Consider the following 18,811-nt stretch of genomic DNA (forward strand, 5'->3'; position numbering starts at 1 on the left):
GATTTGTTTACCATGGCATAATCAAGATATTTCAGGTTTAATATACGTTATATTCTCATGTGCCTTGCTCCTGTTAATGTGAGTATGTATGTATGTCACTGATTTCAGTGTTTTATAGAAACACCCGTTAAAAAACTATACGACTCTGTTTTAAACTTTGTGAAAGGCGATCGGAAAAAACAAGACGAGGCTCACTGACTGAATGTGTTGGGTACCATTACGTAAAAACGGAACAAACAAACAAACAAACACGCACGCACGCACTTCTAAAACTGTTGTTCTCTGCCCCTGATTCACATACTGATAGTACACTATATAGAGCACAGCAAATACGAGATGCTACCATGCTCACTAATTTCCTTAACCCTATGCAGTTTATTTTTTTATTCTTGTATGTCGGGATTTAAAATGATATTTAATGTGTATTTTACTCAAGGTCGTTGTGATATTTGATGGGAAAAAAAAATGTATAGAAAAACATAAACAATCTATCTGTAAACTGTAAATCCCACTCAACCTACTGCTCTATATTCCACTTTCTCCTTTACTCACTCACTCACTTTGTTTTCCCTTTCAACACTTTCCAAATTGTTTCCCATCATATATGAAACATGAACAAAAAAGAGTTTCTGAGATGAATAAATTCAATTAAGGGAATTTAAGGGAAAAGGTTAAACTATGTGAGCTCCTAGAAAGAACCAAAAGTAATGCAATTGAATAACTCTGTGCTCAACATTTGTTGTATAACAACTAATATGGAGTGCACAATTATTCAACTGTGTACATATAATCACATGTTGATATTTACACATCACAGACGAATACATTCTCCCAAGTTAAATATTACTACATTTTTTTCCCCTCCCCAATAAATGTAAGTCTTTTCCATCGCAAGATTTCTCTTAAATGTTCGTCAACGAATGTTTTGGTATTTGTATTCAAGTTTTTTCTCGTATAACCAAACAGACAATCCTCGGTTGTCTTCTACAGTTTAAATACATCACGAGAATAAACATCATGTTACAGCAAAGATGTCCCCCCCCCCCCAATCCCTGCCTCACCCCCATGAACCCCCCCGCACCACATTGGCATCTCCTTTCCCCGCCCCCCGGGCCACACCACTCTCCTCCCTCCGTGGCTCCCACCCACCCTCCGCCGGTCAGCTCACAGATACACAAACAGACAAACAGTGTGGAAATATAGGTGGTGCTTCGAGAGCCACACTCCAACATCACAAGGTCACCCTGAGAGGAGGAGAAAGGTAAAAGCAGAGAGAGAGACACGGAGGGAGGAAGGAGGGGAAAATATTGGTAAATGTGTCATTATATAATTCACATTTCCCATAGAGTTTCCTATAGAATTCCCAAAAGAAGCATCTCATGACACTCCTTGAATAATCCCAAGATTGACACGCGTTAGTCATGTTTCTGTGACCAGTAACGTTCTTCGCCTTCCGTGCTGCGATGAAGAATTTTATATATAACTTTATGAGTCATAATCGCTATAATTGAGTGGACAAAATGTGACACGAGGCATTCCTCTTGTCTCTGGAAATATCGGAAGAGATGACGCTATGTGTTCACTGTAAGAACGAGGGATCGGTCAAAATCACTGGATCAAATATTGGACAAATAAAATATACACATGTATATATGTCTATGTATATATATATATATATATATATATATATACATATGTATAGAGAGAGAGATATATATATCACATGCTTCAAAAGCATTTTAGCTGAGTCATGTTTGGGCTGTTTATTTGTTCTTTTTAAGGGAGAATAATATTTGGACCTGTATGTCTGAAATAAGGTGAATTCATTGACTGATTGTTGTGTTCACCAAAATGCCACAACAGTCTGGCTCATATTCAGTCAAATGAAAAGAGTTTAAATCAAACTGACTTATTTATTTTGTTTTTTATCGTTTGTGTCTTAATTTGCCCACTTGTGCAAGTTATGAGTGATTATTTGATATTAATGAGTATGAGACATTTAAGCAGAGGAGCTCAATAATCTAGCATCGCAGTAATATGAGACAGCAAAAGCTGATATTAAAATGTGTTTTGAATGTATTGTGCAATGATGCTCGGCAAATTTTAAATAGTCACAATCAGGCCAAGAAATTCCAATGACATCTTACTCTGTATGATAGAGCAAAGACAGACATTTAAATCCCCTCAAAAACTAGATACATATTTCAAATATAGTTAACTTAATAAGCAACTATGAAAGGTTGTGTACTAATATTGTTTTCATTTTAACATTGATAATTGATGCAGGTGTATAAATGATTATGTTTCACACGTCAGAATGACATTTCCACATTTGAATATCACCCAATAGAGCAAAGGCGCCGAGAGAAATGTCTGTTTGTCATTTACAAAGCTTTTGATTCTTCTGATGAATTCAAAGTGGATCTAACGCCAAGCTGCACTCATTGCGCCCTCTGCTGGACCAGGCAGTAATTAGGCTGTATTTTGAACTTCAAACGTGAGTTATATCCATATTTCAGATAAAAAGTGGCAACCCAACTAGTAAAACTACATTTTTACATAACCATTTATCAGATTAACCTAATAAACACTGGCATTACCCAATAAATCCTCAGTCTGACCTTACATGACAGCTAAGATTAGATCATTACCTCTATAATGAGAGGAAAAGTCATTGAACTCACCATCCTACAGCTGTGGTTTGGCTGGACAGGCTCACATTTGATTAGAGAAGGAGGTGGGCTGCTGTTCATAGCCCTGGCTGTAACCTCCTTCCTCGTTGTAGCCTCCCTGCTGGCCGTATTCTGGCTGGTAGCCTCCCTGGGAGCCGGCGTAGGGGTCCGGCTGTCCGTAGCCTCCCTGCGCAAAGGAGTCAGGAGCGGGCTGCTTTTCCTGCGATGGGACGTATGTTCCAGAAAAGGCAGCCATCCAGCCGGTCTCCTTGAACACAAACCACAAGTTTCCTATCCACAGGATCAAGTTGATGAAGCCAAAGGCCTGTGGAGCAGAAGGGAGATAAGTGTTTACTGTGTCTCTCCTCAAATCAACACAACACATACACTCGCTATGAAGAATTCAGGACCCACCACGGAGGTGTTGAGGCCGGAGACTTTGGGTTCGTAAATCTCACGACAGCGATTCTCTTGTTCTTCACAGGCCGCGACCTGATTGATGACATTCTCTGGATCAGTGGCTCCTTTCACATCTGACAAGCCTTTAGCCCAAGCACAGGAAGACACCAGCCACATGAAGCCAAAGACCGCCGTCACAACAAAGTCCTGGGAATCGGGGGACCAGAAAATCGCTTTTACTGCCAAACAAGGTACTATAAAATGAACGTTTCTGCAGGATTTTTATCCCCAGAAAGTGTGGGATGAACAAACTCACGATCCGGGGGCCTTTGTTGTTTTCACGGTACTTCTCCAGTATGAAACAGTATACAGACAGGGCTGCCATCGAGTAGAGGAAGGAGAAGACAGCGATGGTGACGAAGAACTCGGCTGAGGAGGAGTAGTCCCCAATCAGGAATAGACGCTCGTCCTTCCCTTCCTTACAGGTGGGAACGTCAAAGTAAACCTGATGGAGCCTGAGAACAGACACAGAAATGATCAGTGAAAATACAGCAAGAGCAAAGACTGGAAACATAAGATAAGATAAGAAAGTCCTTTATTGATCATAGAGCTGTAAATGTCACAGCCAATGGCAAAATAAGACAACAACATTTGTCTTAAACCTCGAGCCTCCAGACACAGCAGTCCTGACCTCTAAAGCTCATCATCTTAACCATGAATAAAAAGGGTGAATTTCATCTTTATAATATGGTATCTATCAATTTTGATCCACAAACCTTTTCATGTGAAGGTATTACACTTAGTTTTCATGACTCAGCTATTACCTGGATATTACGTTGGCACCACATTACGTTACAATTGTTATTGTATATGTATATGCGATGTAAATCGCTGCTTTTGTGGAGGGGAAAATAGCTTTAACTGGTCGACTGCAGGGTTATCAGTGGATGCATCAGCGGGCCATTCAGAGGGGTTTTGTGGTAAATTTACATCTTAAACTCGTAAATTAAGACTTTAATCTGGAAGTCTGTGAATTTTTTTTTCCCTCAATGTGGCCCTAATACTCCGTCGTGCTATAGCGACACCTGTGGTCATTACTGAACTGCAGCCTCATGAAAGAAAGAAGTACCTAATCCCAACTCGGGACTTTTCAGATTACGAGAGGGGCGGGGCTGTGTGCAGAAGACACTTATTGTTTGAGCCAGTGTGGCTGCAACCCACCTTTAAACCTGAGACCTTTAAAAGAAGAACAGTCATTTCAAAAATACGGAGCAAAGGAAAAGGAATGTACAACAAGTGGACGGACGATGAAGTCCAGGCTCTTTTGAGCATATTTGCTGAGGGACTTTGAGGTGCGGTGGAAACGCAAACCACATAGATTACCGAGATTTATTTTCCCCGGGTAAATAAATTCCTGGGAATGTTGGTGGAAAAAGGGGATATACAGCACGCTGAATCTGACCCAACTCCATTTTATATGGGTCTGTAGGGAGGCTACGGAAAGTCACATTATGACCTTCACTGGCATTAAAAACATAATTTCTGCATGAATAATCTTACATACAGCCCATTTAAGCAGTTTTCATATTTAATGTTAACATTAAAGAGGAAAAAACCTGAAGCCAATTTATATAACAACTGCAATATACACCTATAGTTACAGTATGTACATAACCGAACAGATCATCTGTCTGTAAACAAATGTCACTTCAGTACATGATATATATAAGTATACATATATATATATATATATATATATATATACATACTGCAAGTCATTCTCTTCATGTACATACATATTATATGTCCACAACTTTTGAGATACATAATTTAATTTAATTTAAACATTTACATTTTCTATCTATATTTTACTTTATTGTTATGCTTCATATTTTATATTTCTACTTTTATATTTTACATTTATTCTGATACTTTACTTTGATTCTAGTTCTAGTTTTGTACCTTGATTTTCAATATTTTACACTGATTTCTATTTTCTGATCCGCTCTGTTTTTTCGATGGCTGGAGCAACTGTGGAGAATTGAATTTCCCTCTGGGATGAATAAAGTATTCTGATTCTGATTCTGGTTCTGAGAGAAAGCAAGCCCAAAATACATACCTGAATGGATACTCAAATTGTACTTCAATGTCTAGGTCACTATCCGACCGGTTTTTACACTCCACACTCATCTTGAACATGCCAGAGTAACTGCCACATGTCGAGAAGGCGAAGATTGCAAAGATCTGCGAGGGAGAGAAGAAAGATTCAATTCAGATCAGAGTTTAAAAAGAAAAAAAAAAACACACAGTTGAGTACACACACACACACAGTGATTTGTTGTTTATAGTTTAGTCACGGATGATGCAGCCATATCAACAAAGCGTTCCAGTGTAAAACAGGTGACACACTGCAGACGGTGCTTTCACCACCTGCAGTGCTTCAAGCACACCCACGTTCCACCAATCGTGGTGAGCGGCTGCTGCTGCTGCAAAAACACACACACACAGGGTGCAAATCAGTGCAGTGGTATCACCAGGTTACACAGTTGCCATGGTTACCCATTGCATTTAGATGATGTTGCCTTTCTGTCATTTCATTTTCGAATAGCCTATGAAATAGAGATTGTGCTGCAATCGCTCCAATGGCAATGGAGATAAAGTCACACACACAGGTTTGCACGGCTGTTCTTTTTAAGGACAACCTGAACAAAGTGTTCTCCCCTACCTTAACCATAACCAGTAACCCTTACCTTAACCTGAAAACAAATTAAAATCTTAGGTTCTGCGTCTTTAGGGACCTGTTTTTGGTCTCCATGAGGACCACTACTCCTGACAAGGTCAGTGTTTATGACAGGTCCTTACAAGGCAACAAATAAAAGTGAACACACACACACACACACACACACACACACACACACACAGAGCAGATTAGTCGAGTCAGACTATTTTTACCACACCCTCCCTATGCTGCAGCCTAGATCCGATTGGATGGAAAATCCAGCTATTAATCTGACTGAGGTGCTCTCCCATCTGTCACCAAATACTTAACTACAAGTGATCGTACAGCCAGTCACAGCACACACACACACACACAAAGGAATGTCACTACCTTCTTATCTGTCATCGTGCAGTAAGGCCTGAACCTGCTGCAGGCTCCAACACACTAAACTATTTACAGTAATCTTTCGCACTAATGTGAGTCAGAGGCTCGTTTGTGGGATTTACACGGAGTAACTGTCTGACACAAACATCACTGTGGTCGCTTTAGTCGTCCTTCTCTGTTGCTGCACGGCCATGTTTTATTTTTTGGGGCCGCACGATCTTTTACTTTGTCGTTTTTAAAAAGGTTTTCCATAAGCACGACATTGTCTATGCCACTGTCGAGCCATTTTTGTCCCTTCTCCACCTAAAGAAATGTAATCTGTAATCTAATTTGAACATCATGTATACAGTTTTATATGTAGATATAGTATATGAAAATAGTTTGTTGCATTTATGAAACGCAAACAGTATAAAAAGTATCATATAATTCATGCTTGAGAAAACCTGCTGGCATAATTATGTGGAGATGGACAGGACTCTTAATGTGTACGTCTTCATGTCCAAATGTCTTCATTTAAGCGCTGGGAATGTCACTGTGCATTTCAAACACAAGTCTGGCCAGTTCTTTTCAATATCGCATTTGATGTAGACATAAGATGTGACCCATAGCTTAGTGGACGAAATACTAAACCACTTTCATTTATCACCTTGAGCCCTAAAAAAGCGGCGCGTGTTGCCATATGTGCGTGGGATTTTTGCGGGTTCTCTGGTTTCCCCTCCTCCCACAGTCCAAAAACACTTTTAAGTTGACCGTGAGTGTGAGAGTGGATGGTTGTTTGTCTCTATGTGATGAACGGGCGAACATACATGCATACACTGAACCGCGCCTTTTGGGGGACTATGACATCATCGTTTTCCACAAAAATGCAAGGGTGGCATTTTGTGAGTTAGCTGCTGGTTCCGTGTGAAAATAAAACCAGACTTAAGTGGATTCTCCTGAATCCTGAGTCCTCACCCATCATCAGTGCAAAAAGCTTAATTACAATCAATGCAAATGACTGTAGGGCTGATGAATGTGGGAGTAAGGTCGAGAGTAGAGCCAAGAAAAACTCTCTTATTTTGAAAATCCTATCTGGAACTATTGGAATATTAGTTTTCAGGAAATAGTGCAAAACTATGTTAATGATCACTCAAGGGCTTTACGCTTGAGTGAGTACATCATCAGGAGCAATTTGAGGTTCACTATCTTGCACCGAGACATTTCCAACATGCAGAGTTGGACTGACCACCAACCCTGTGATTAGTGGATGACCCACTCTGCCTCCTGAACCACAGCAGCTACGTCTCTAAGTACAAAGTGTGCACTGATTTTGACACTGAAATCTACACAAAATCATGCTGTTTCCAGCCAACAAAATCAGCCTTAAGACTGTTTAAAACTTTTTTTGGTGAACCCCATTTTCTTAAATTACTTTGTAAAGTTGCAGCTACTGTGAATCAATATCTACAGCGTGTGCAGTGTTGGCACAATCCTTCACACTCGGTTTACAGCCCTAACAGATACAGACCATCCATCTCGTTTTGTTATGATTTGAACTGTTTTATTACTGAGGCTGTTCATAGCTCCCAGTGTCCATATGATTCTTTCATTATCCCTCTGAGAGAGTTCACTCAGTCTCATGAGATGAATCAATACGGAGACCCACAGCTGCCTCCTCCTCGTCCTCCTGCTCCTTCTTCCACTTCAAAGACACCGGTGAAGAACAAAAGTCGATTCTCTCTTTATGAATAGCAAGCCTCACACTCCTTCAACTGACTGAGCTTTAAGTGTTTTGAGTCAGAGATATAAGTGAAGAATTAATCAAGGAAGCAGCAACTTTTACAGGGATGGGAATCTGTATCGGTCAGTACCAAAATCACTGGATCAGATATCAGACAGATAAAAATGTCAAATCCTATATACAGTGTATCGCATGCTTCAATACAAATCAGCAAGAGCATTTTAGCTGAGTCATGTTTGGGCTGTTTACTTCTTTTTGGGAGAACTTGTTCATTTGTTACACAGATTTATGTCTTTGAAATGACTCGGCACAAAGTGTCCTTTACAGCTTCATACGTTCATTAATGGTCTAAAATTACTTTATCGAGTTTTTAGGAGATTATTACGTTAAAATATCATAAATACGCACCGTCTTGTCTGTGTATTTAAATACGACATCATGAAACCATCACCCAACTCCTATTGGACAATACCAGCTGTCAATCACAGTGTTGTCCGCTCACATGTGCCATGTTTTATCGTCTGTTTTCCTCTAACAAGGGAACATAATTATCAAAATTGACATCATTTGCTTCTAAAGAAGACTTTTAGCGATTGGGACCTTTATAATTTCAGGAAAATGTTTACTGACTGTATAAATATCAAGTGAGAGGTAGATTCGACTTCTATTCTAAAGAACTATTCTATTCTATTCAAGCAACCACAACCCTAGTGAGAAGTCGTCTTATAAATAAAGTTGAGTATTTTTTTAAGATATGAAATGATCCAAAATTCTGAAAGGACTGAATGATGTGAATATTTTTTAAGTTTGAATAAAGTGTCTACGTTTTAACTATGTAGAACTAGTAAGAAGCTGTAAATGTGTGTTTTTGAGAAAGTTTTCAAATCATTTAATAGCAAAAGAATGATGTTACTATGACGTTTAGCCTCAGAACAACATATATATATATATCTATATATATATAGATATATATATATGAAAAGCAATGCTACTAATAAGTCAGCAGCCATTTTAGCTGCTCTAACATAGCCTCAGCAGATGATCTTACTATTATGTGTTAACATGCTTACATTCTACACAGCACAGCTCAGTCAATGTTAATAATTCTTAAGGTGTTTGGACATTTATCTAATTGGACAAATTAACATAATTGGATTATGGTGTTATAAGATAAAAAGACGAGGCAGACGATCCATTAAATACCGAATCTGACCAACACTGGCGTGTGGAGCCACACGGCGATCATGACTAAAACCAGGAGCGGGGAAAAAGAATAATGAGCTGCACTTTTACAGTGATACACGAGTGGAAGGATGGAGTGATGGAGTGATGGAGGAGGAGGAGGAGGAGGTGAGGGACAGCCAGAGTGAGAAAAGAAATGGTGGCACACTGAGTGTTAGGTGCCATGGTAACACTGCTGGCAGCGTCACACAGTGAGGAGGCAGAGGCTGGTTTCTAGCCTCCGTGGTATGCTGGGTGGTTGTCAGCTCCTCTGTGTGGAGGAGATACAAACAATCTGTCGGCTACAGCTTTTCTCACACTGCCCGTCCTTCTGTCTTTTCTTTCTGTGTCCCTCTACATAAAATCGATCCACGCAAAATAAGAATAAGAATACGAATAGGAAGGAATAACAGAAGTCAACGATAACCTGACTGACAGACACTGATAATGATTTTTGAGAATCATACAAAATAAAAAGCAACCTTCTGTAAATAAATCACGTCCGTGTTGTCTTCTGTGTAAATGTATATGGTGACACTATTTTCTAAATGATGTGTGTGGTATTTGGAAAACTGCACGTTTTCGTGTTGTGAGTCAATAATAATACAGTGTAGTTTGTGATGATACGTCAAATCTACGTGCTGTCTACAGTTTATTATGCAATGAAACCGTTGAAAGCCATTGTGGTCATTAATCCTGATTATCCGGTCTTTGTGTAGTTGTTTACACCAGGGGTCCCAAACATATGGCACGTGGACCACAACCGGCTCACCAGATCCAGGTCTGATATGGCCTGCGGGGACGAATTTGTGAACATTTTACATAAGGATTAGAATCTAACTATATAAAAATATAGTTTTTCTCATTATCATGAGAGATACTATAATTTTCTAGTTTAAGTACGTTGTAATGCACATGTGTAAATGGTAAAACTTATCAAGCTTTGTTTCAGGTTGTTAATGATATTTTTTGTAAAAAGATACTTCATTATATGTAAAAATAAAGGGAAAAATTTGGAGTTCTTGTTGATTATAGGTTATTATGCTAAATGTTCTGGTCCGGGCCACTTGAGATCAAATTGTGCTGCTGTATGTGGCTCCTGAACTAAAATGAGTTTGACACTAAGGCTGAACGATTCTGAATAAATATCTGATTGCGATTATTGTGACAGGAATTGCAATTGTGATATTTACATCATTATTCTCATTTTCAAAAAAAAAAACATACTTAAAAATTATTACTGTGTGATATTTGTGCAGATCTGAGAGAATCAAAGATGTTTTCATCAGTCTGTAGAATAACACGTATATAGATCTAGACAATAATTCATCTGCAATTACATTTTGACACACGTTCTCAAGTAATATACTATAATATTTGGGGAGTGGCTGAGTCTCTATAACTGGAGAAATTGCCAGTTTCTCCAGTTTGTAGCAGATGAATTCAACCCAAAGATGAAGTTTTCCTGGACGTCCGTTCACTGGACCGTGCAAAACTTGGACTGATTAGTCACCGCACCACCCTCGTCCAAACAAATGTGTGCATGTATAAAAATATTTTTACAGTGTTTGGACCGAAAGCCCTCCCTCGTATCTCCTCTGACTGCCAAGGTTCTAATATTTTATATAACAGACATTTATAGCGTGCCATTAGCATTATATAATATATAAAATAAATTAATAAATCACACGCCAACATAGCCAGAGGCATGAGTGCAAAAAAAATAAACAACACTATAGTTTTGTGCAAGGCTTCATCATTGTGAGGAGAAAGTGTGGGACAGTAAGCCCCCCGAGTTACAACAAAAATCTACAGCGTTTTTAATCGCACATGAGGGACCACAGTGAAAATGAATTCACATTCTCACAAACGGCCTTTTTGTGTTCGCTGCGAGTGAGTCACAGAGTGAAAATGTCCAATCCTGCAAGCAGTGGAAACTCCTGTCACACAGTGTTTAGTGTGCTCAGTACATCGGCTGTATTTGGGAACTCAATGTCCTCCAACATACGTCACATGTGGGCTTTAAGAGAGAGAGAGTGGGATGGAATGGGGAGGTGGGCAAAGCCAAATGATTCACACATGCACTTTAAATCTCACAACATTTGTGTTCTGAAGCTTTCACATGCATATTTTCACTCATCTCGCCTCCGAAACCCCCGACATACACGACTGATTTAAAGGGAAACAATCCGTTTTTACGGCTCCATCCGTCGTTCTACTTTCAAACATATGAACATAATTAGAGCTGCAACTAACAGTTATTTTCTTTGTTTTATAAGAAATGAAGAAAATATTCACATTTAAGAAGCTGAAACAATCAGGAATCTTGTTTTAATCATGCAAAGAAGCTTTAAACCTATAGTTGTTGATTCATTTAGTAATTGATTAATAATCAATTAATCGAGTAATTGTTTCAGCTCTAAATAGAATAGAATAGAATAGAATAGAATATGCTTTGTTTTTATTCTGAAGGAATCTCAGTGCATGGTGGCTGCCAGAGAACTGCTTTGATTCAACTCTACAAAAGCGTCTATTTTTACTGCCTGTTTCCACTGAATCTGGAAAAATACCCACAAGGACTCTCCTCTCCTCTCCTCTCCTCTCCTCTCCTCTCCTCTCCTGATGCATGCCCATATTAATGCAGAAAGGGCAGCAGCTCCTGCAGCTCCTCCTCTGGGCTGAGGCTGAGGCATGCAGGCCTTCTGACAGATGATTCATGGAGCCTGGCTTCCCGAGTGCAGCTGCTGATTGGTCACTGGCTCGCTGTGACCCGGGGAGGCGGTGGTGAGGTGTTGGCACACTCACACAGCTCCAGGGAAGGACTACAGAGTCATGCAGCAGGATCCACTGCTCCATGCCTCTGAATCTTTCCCTGGCATATCTGCAGAGCCTATTATAGAGCGGGGCTGCTCTGGCACGCACGTTTACGACTGTACAAATGTGTTTATAGACTGTGTGTTTAAAAAGAATTCTGGTTGCAAGATGAACTCCTGTTTTGGTATCGCAAGATTCACAATTGAATCAAAGGCAAGATAGTTTTTTTGCAACCTGCAAACCAGTAGGGCTGAACGATCTAATTGCGATTATTTTGACAGGAATTGCGATATGATTCTTACATCATTATTCTCCTTTTCCACTGTGTGATATTTGTGCAGATCTGTGTTAAATAAAGTCTGTAGAATAAGATGTGTGTAGATCAAGACAATAATTCATCTAAAATGATATTTTGACACAAAATTAATATTACTTTTTATGCGAGAAGACCTGAAACTAGTGATTGAGCTCAGGGAAATGACGTTATCGATCAAGTGAGAAATAGGCTAATTTTCCCATTCCCCATTCAAACGGAGTTCTTTTTCAACCGGTGCAGTTGCCCCCTGGTGGCCATCTGCATCTCTCAAACTGTAAGTGTGTGTTTGCGTTATGTTCTCCGGGCTGAAAAGCTAATTTCCTTCCTCTATACCCACCCACAATGTACACAGAATTACAGTGAAAGTAAATATTTAACGATCATTTATCATGATTAACCTTGGGTCACGAAAGACCTTTGTCATAATGCTTGTTTTGATAAGAGTATAAGCTGTCCAAAAATCCTCAAATTTGAGAGCGAGCAACTAATATTTGCCTGATAATTGATGATGTAAAAGATGTAAAAGAATCAATTATCAGAGAAGCTACTTTTCCAATTCCTGACATAATATCGGGGCTTTAACGTAGACTAAAGAAATGAAATGAAGGAGCACTTGAATTCACAGATAGAGAGTGAGGTCCTTGTTTAGCTGAGGGGTCCGTCTGTGTAATTAGTACTCGTACTCGTGCACCAGCTGTACAGAAAACAAACTGCCGTAGAGAAGCACTGCTGTTTACCCAGCAGCCTCACCGTGCTGCTGCTGCTACTGATGGAGGACAAACAACACATTATATGTTTAATTATAGGAATAATATGTAACATTTCTACATTAGAATATCTAAAAAATGAGGGGATTGCTTTTATATTCTAGAGTTATGATTTCTATTACTCTTTAAATCCATAGAAAACCATGTTTATTTTGAAGGTAATGACCTTAATGACGTCATTCGCTTTATTTTTTAGAGCTGCTGCTTTGTTCTGGGTACTTTACAGTATACATAAGGGTACTTAACACTCTAAACGCTGCTTTGTACTCTGTATAAAATGCCAGGACTCTTCTGTGTTACGCCACAGATCCACCGGTCCTGCACATATTTCACAAATTAAAGCCATGTTGAAAAAAATAGAGAGCAACAAGAGAGGGATGGCGTGGCAGGGTAGTTCATTCTGTAACTATTTGTATTAACTATGCTGCTATCTTGACCAGGACTCCCTGGAAGAAGAGATCTTGTATTTCAGTGGGACCTTCCTGCCTAAATAAAGGACAAATAAAATAAAATAAATAACAAAAAGCTGGAATGCAAAGCCACGTTGGGAAAAAGATGGATCAGTCACTTAATCAGGAATTGAGCTGAAGCTCATGATCCCTACTTTATATGTGATCCCCAACATCACCAAACTATGTCTTTATGTTATTGTCTTGATTGAGATATATATATATATATATATATATTCCTAATTCCCAATAAGATAATTTGCTCTCTCATCATCCTCCTCTTCCTCACATACTTCACACACTGGTATAGTGAAATCAGAGATAAGGTGACTGTAATTATTATAATTATTTTATGTTATTTGTTTCATTTTTCTACACAAAATTTGGTATGCACAGTAGAGTAGTATTTGAGATTTCCCTCCAAGTACCACCAGAGGAAGCCTGCGTACCACTGGTGCTACACGCACCACATTTTGAGAACTATGCATATAAGATATAAGATATGTTTTTACTTACTTACTTTTATGGTTTGATGATTATTTGTCTTAATATAGGATATGATGTCCTAATAAATAAATTACTCTTACTGCTTATTCTGAGGCACATCAGAGGTTTTCTGGCTCCATTTGTCTGGTGTTAGAGGCTGTGTTGTGTACTTGTGTGTTTCAGCGAGCTGTAATAAACTGCACTGGTATGCAGAGGTCGCGTCCTCTGAGAGGGATTTGACAAAGTGTCATTATATTTGTCTCAGTGGAACGGCCCCGTGTTACTACAGCGGTGACGTCATACGTCCGTCCTGCTGGTGTCTCCTGCTCAGGCCGTGCTGGGGCAGCATCATCATAACCAGAGACTCCTCAGGAATAACTCATTAGAACACAAAGGGGGGGGGGGGGGGGGATTAAATAAAAAAAAAAGGTAAATGTAAGTGAGAGCGGCTTCCACCATGAACCATTTTATCCTCTAAGAGTGTAGAGCCACATTCATTATTAAGCTCCATGCAGCGTTACAATATGACCTCTGTACAACAGAAGGTCACAAATGTGTCAGTCAGGAGACGTGGAATTATCATCTACAGTGAACAGCTGTGATAAAATGGAACATTTTCCATGTAAAAAAAAAACCCACAAAACAACATGAAAATGCCACATTAAAAATGTGTAAATAATAAAAACATTTAAAAACGACTTACCCACTGAAGAACTTTTATAAATCCCAAAGGTTGTTTGACTACCGTGAACTGCCCTTGGGCCACCAACTGTAAAAAAACACAACAAAAAGAATTAGAAATCAGCTCACAAAAAGACAATACTGCTCTGCTGCCAGTGAATAAACTAACTACAGTACAGTCATTGTTTTTATTGACTTCAAATGCTGAGGTGTGTGCGTGTTACTCGCTAATTTCTTATCATTAACTGGTCATGGTTAGTGGGTTTTATTTATTTAAACCCTTGGTTATTGAATAGCCTCCAGAGGGCGACTGTGCTGGCTGCAAAAACAATTCTATTTGAATGGAAGTCTATGAGAACATGAGCTTTTTCTCCTTTGATTTACAACATTAGTAGGTAGCACAATATTATGCACAATATCGATAACATCGGTATCGGTGGATATTGACTTTAAAATGATCGGTATTGTGGGATATATAACAGTCGGCTGAATAAGCTGCTACTGTACCTCCTTGACTTCTATGCTGCTTTCCTCTACAGCTATTACTATTTTTAACTGTCTTTTACGTTTATTTTTATTCTGCTCAATGAAGAAAATATATATATATCTACATTTGCTCCAGGATGAGTATGAAAAATATGATATTGTATATATTATGTCGGCCCAAACACTGGCAATATATGGGTTATCAATATCATGCATCCCTATTAGTAAACATTGAGTGATAAAATGTCATTATAATGTTATGATATGTGTTGGGGAGATGAGTCAGAGATAAGTTAAGTTGGACAATCTATTTCATGGTTAGCAGTTTTATTTATTTAAACCCTTGGTTTTTGGAGACCTTTACATTCTATCTATCTATCTATCTATCTATCTTTCTATCTTAATGTTAGGGTTAAGTGTAAATTGAGATTAGGCTTAAGCAGCATTAATTGGTTATGGTTAAATTAAAATTAGCAGAAATTAATGCAGTGCACTAAAAAAATAATAGTGTGTGTGTGTGTGTGTGTGTAAGGGTGTTTGAGAGAGTTCTTCTTCTTCTCTTTCGTGTGGTAAACCTGTGTTGTGACTGAGGAGGAGAAAGGTGGAGGCATTTGTGCGCAGGTGAATGCGGCATCACAAAGAAGGCGGTGTGTGTGCGCGCGCGCGCGTCAATAAATGGCCGCACAGGAATAAGAAGAAGAGAATGGTGTTTTTTCTCCTCCACCATCTCCTACTGAAGACCACTCTTCTCTCTCATTGTGTCACCTCCTGCGCCGAGATGATGCCAAACATCCATCTTAGGCGCATGACGCATTAAGTGACAATTTACATACACACATATATATATATATATATATATGTATATATATATATATATATACATACACACACACACACACATATATATATATATATATATACATATATATATATATATATATATACACACACACATATATATACACACCCAAAAAACACGATCACACCTGCATTATTTCACACCTGATTATTCTCCCCCCACAGTAAAAACCGTGTCGTGTGTGACACAGAGCGGAGTGAGTGGAGAGAGAGCGCGCGTCCTTCTGTGTCGGGGCCTACTGCGGCTTTATCCGCAAACACCGAGGGGCCTTAGAAATTAATCACATTCCTGTGTGCTATCATAGCAACAGCGGACAAACTGAGACAATGAGCAATTTTCACCAATTCAAAAACAGACTACATCATCTGCTTCCTTCACTAACTGTCACTGCAGCAGCAGCAGCAGCAGGAGAAGCGGAGTCTGAACATCCTTCACATTTCTGTGGTGGTCACTCCATCATCATCACACCTCCCGCAGCAACAGCGGCTGAAAATCACACCGTTGTCCGCTGTTCCTTCACACAAATGCATCTTTTAAATGCCTTTAATTTCCACTGCAAATCATCGAAACGCTGCATTGACGCGTAAAAGAAAAAAAAACAGGGTGGGCTGTGGCAAAAACACATATTGTAAAAAAGCGCGCGACAAAACGAACATGAGAGAAATCATTTAACAACACCTGCCGAGGGAAACAATCACGATAATAAAAATAAGGAGAAGATTTAACCCCACAAAGCCTTACCTGGTTTACAACATCCATCTTGGCCGCTTACTCGCTGATAAGAGGATCAGAGGGGCGGAGGGAGGGAGGGAGGCTCATCCGGAACAGCCCAGGGGGAGGAAGACGCCCAGGAGGAAGAGCCGGTGACTGCGTCACGAGCTGCGGCGTCGTGACGTCGTGACGAATCACCGCGCGCGGAGTGAAAGTCATAGAGGAGGCGTGTGTCCAATCACAGCGCGGCTTTATTCTGAGGGATTATGCTGAGATTTTGCCCTGGAGGAGTGAGAATAAAGAGAAGAGCAGCAGCAGCAGCACAGAGGCTGAGGCTGCTCACGCTTTAGTAAACAGGAGCAGGAGTTGATGTTAAGAGGGAATAAAAAGGTCAGTGAAGCTTTGGAAACTGCTGCTGGTCATAAAACAAACAGCAGAAACATCACAGATGAATTTCAGATGAAGGTATTTGATCTTCACCAATCTTTATTTTTCCTGCCGCACAGAAACAGGGTTTGAGGGAAAAGTTCAGCTAGAGGTTTTATTAGTCCAATACAAGTTTAATATTTTTAAGATAAGATAAGATAAGATACGATAGTCCTCCATTAGTCCCGCAGTAAAGATAAAGATAATAAATAATAATCATGCATTTCCAAGAAAGTACAATATTGAAAGATATTAATAAGTTCAAAACTAAGTTCAATCAGTAGACATAATGAACTTTCACAACGTCCCATCATCACCAACGTTAAAATACAGTGGTGTAAATAAATGTTCTCAAATGTCTCGTCTTTTGTCCACAAACGTAATGATTTTCTTGTTAATATTCACATCTGAAAAATCTAAATGCTTGTTTTATTTGATTGAAAAACACTCAAATAAAAATAGCTGGCAATTAATTTAGTAATCAATTACACACTCTCTCTGTATTTAAAGTTAGACTTAAAACCTTCCTTTTTGATAAAGCTTATAGTTAGAGCTGGCTCAGGGAAACCTGGACCATCTCTTAGTTAGACTGCTACGGTTGTCATGATTTGTCACATGTTTTTTTCCCCTTCATGTTCCATGTCTTGTCTTCCGGTTTTATTTTGTGATCACTCACCCCTGTCTCTGTTTCAGGTTCCTGTCTGCCCCGCCCCCTTCCTCGTTCGACAAGACCCTCTGTGTCTTGTCTTGCTGCCAGTTCGTTGATGTTCACAGCTCACGTTCCAGCACTCTTTACCGCAGCCTTAGTCATAGTCTTTACATGTATAGATACTTGCCTGCCTTTTTGACCTTGCCTTTTTGCTTGACGTTTTTATACCTCCGCCGGATCTGACTGTCCTCCCGTGTACCGAACCTTTGCCTGGAAATAAACTGTGTTTACTGACTGAATCGTGTCCAGAATCCTGCCTTTGAGTCCTTTGTTCTGCCTTGCCCTTGTTCTTGACAACAGTAGACTACTGGGGGAATTCCTGTGGTTCACTCACATTCACTCTCTCACACGCAGGGTATGAATATGACTTGATTACATGTCATTAACCTTGTTCTTTCTCTCCCTAGTTTGTGTCTTTCCTTCCTGTCCTCTCTCTCTCTGTATCCTCATCTTGTAGGTTGCAGGATCCAGATCCAGTTTCAAGGCTAATATTATCATTATTATTATCATTATTATTATTATCATACATATCACAATTATTATTATGCTATAATTTAAGTTGATATCAGTATATATTTGTTATCAACAATCTCTGCTGCTGCCTGTATAAATGACATTGCAGTTCTATAAACATGTCATCACTGACTCTGAACTGTCCCGTCTCTCTCTGCCCCTGGTCTCTTTCTTCTGTCTCTGCCTCATCTCTCTCTTGTCCTCTCTCTCCCCCTTTTTCCTTTCACCCCAACCAGTCGAGGCAGATAGCTTCTTCTGTTAAAAGGGAGTTTTTTTTTTCTCTCCACTGGTACTTAGTGTTTGCTCACTGTGTGAATTGTTGGGTTTCCCTGCTCTCCATGGTGTTGTCTATGTACACTGTCTTGAGATAATGTATGTTATGATTTGGCCAGTGTGGTCATTCTTCTCTCACCTCTGGAATCAACAAGGCATTTTCTCTCAGGTAAACAGCTGCTCACTGGATATTTTCTCTTCTCTTT

The 18,811-nt window shown here is 39.4% G+C and overlaps 1 protein-coding gene across 1 annotated transcript; it reads right to left on the reverse strand.

Annotated features, from left to right (window-relative positions):
* Nucleotides 1–1,131: 1,131 nt before the first annotated feature.
* sypb (synaptophysin b) lies at nucleotides 1,132–16,951 on the reverse strand. Its single transcript, XM_058644261.1, has 7 exons — nucleotides 16,715–16,951; nucleotides 14,651–14,716; nucleotides 5,191–5,315; nucleotides 3,388–3,586; nucleotides 3,087–3,278; nucleotides 2,685–2,997; nucleotides 1,132–1,244 (listed from the first exon to the last, which is right to left on the reverse strand). The coding sequence occupies exons 1-6, from the start codon at nucleotides 16,730–16,732 to the stop codon at nucleotides 2,716–2,718; spliced, it is 882 nt and encodes a 293-aa protein (XP_058500244.1). The 5' UTR covers nucleotides 16,733–16,951; the 3' UTR covers nucleotides 1,132–1,244; nucleotides 2,685–2,715.
* Nucleotides 16,952–18,811: the final 1,860 nt, after the last annotated feature.

The sequence above is a fragment of the Solea solea genome, chromosome 11 (genome assembly GCF_958295425.1).
Source record: "Solea solea chromosome 11, fSolSol10.1, whole genome shotgun sequence".
In the NCBI taxonomy this organism is placed as follows: Eukaryota; Metazoa; Chordata; class Actinopteri; order Pleuronectiformes; family Soleidae; genus Solea; species Solea solea.

Bases quoted from the DNA above. Each gene is read 5' to 3' on its own strand.
- sypb (XM_058644261.1), bottom strand. The intron at 5,316-14,650 runs GTAAGTCGTTTT...TCTCCCTCGCAG, and splicing joins TTATAAAAGTTCTTCAGTGG to ATCTTTGCAATCTTCGCCTT. The intron at 2,998-3,086 runs GTGGGTCCTGAA...TCTGCTCCACAG, and splicing joins CCGGCCTCAACACCTCCGTG to GCCTTTGGCTTCATCAACTT.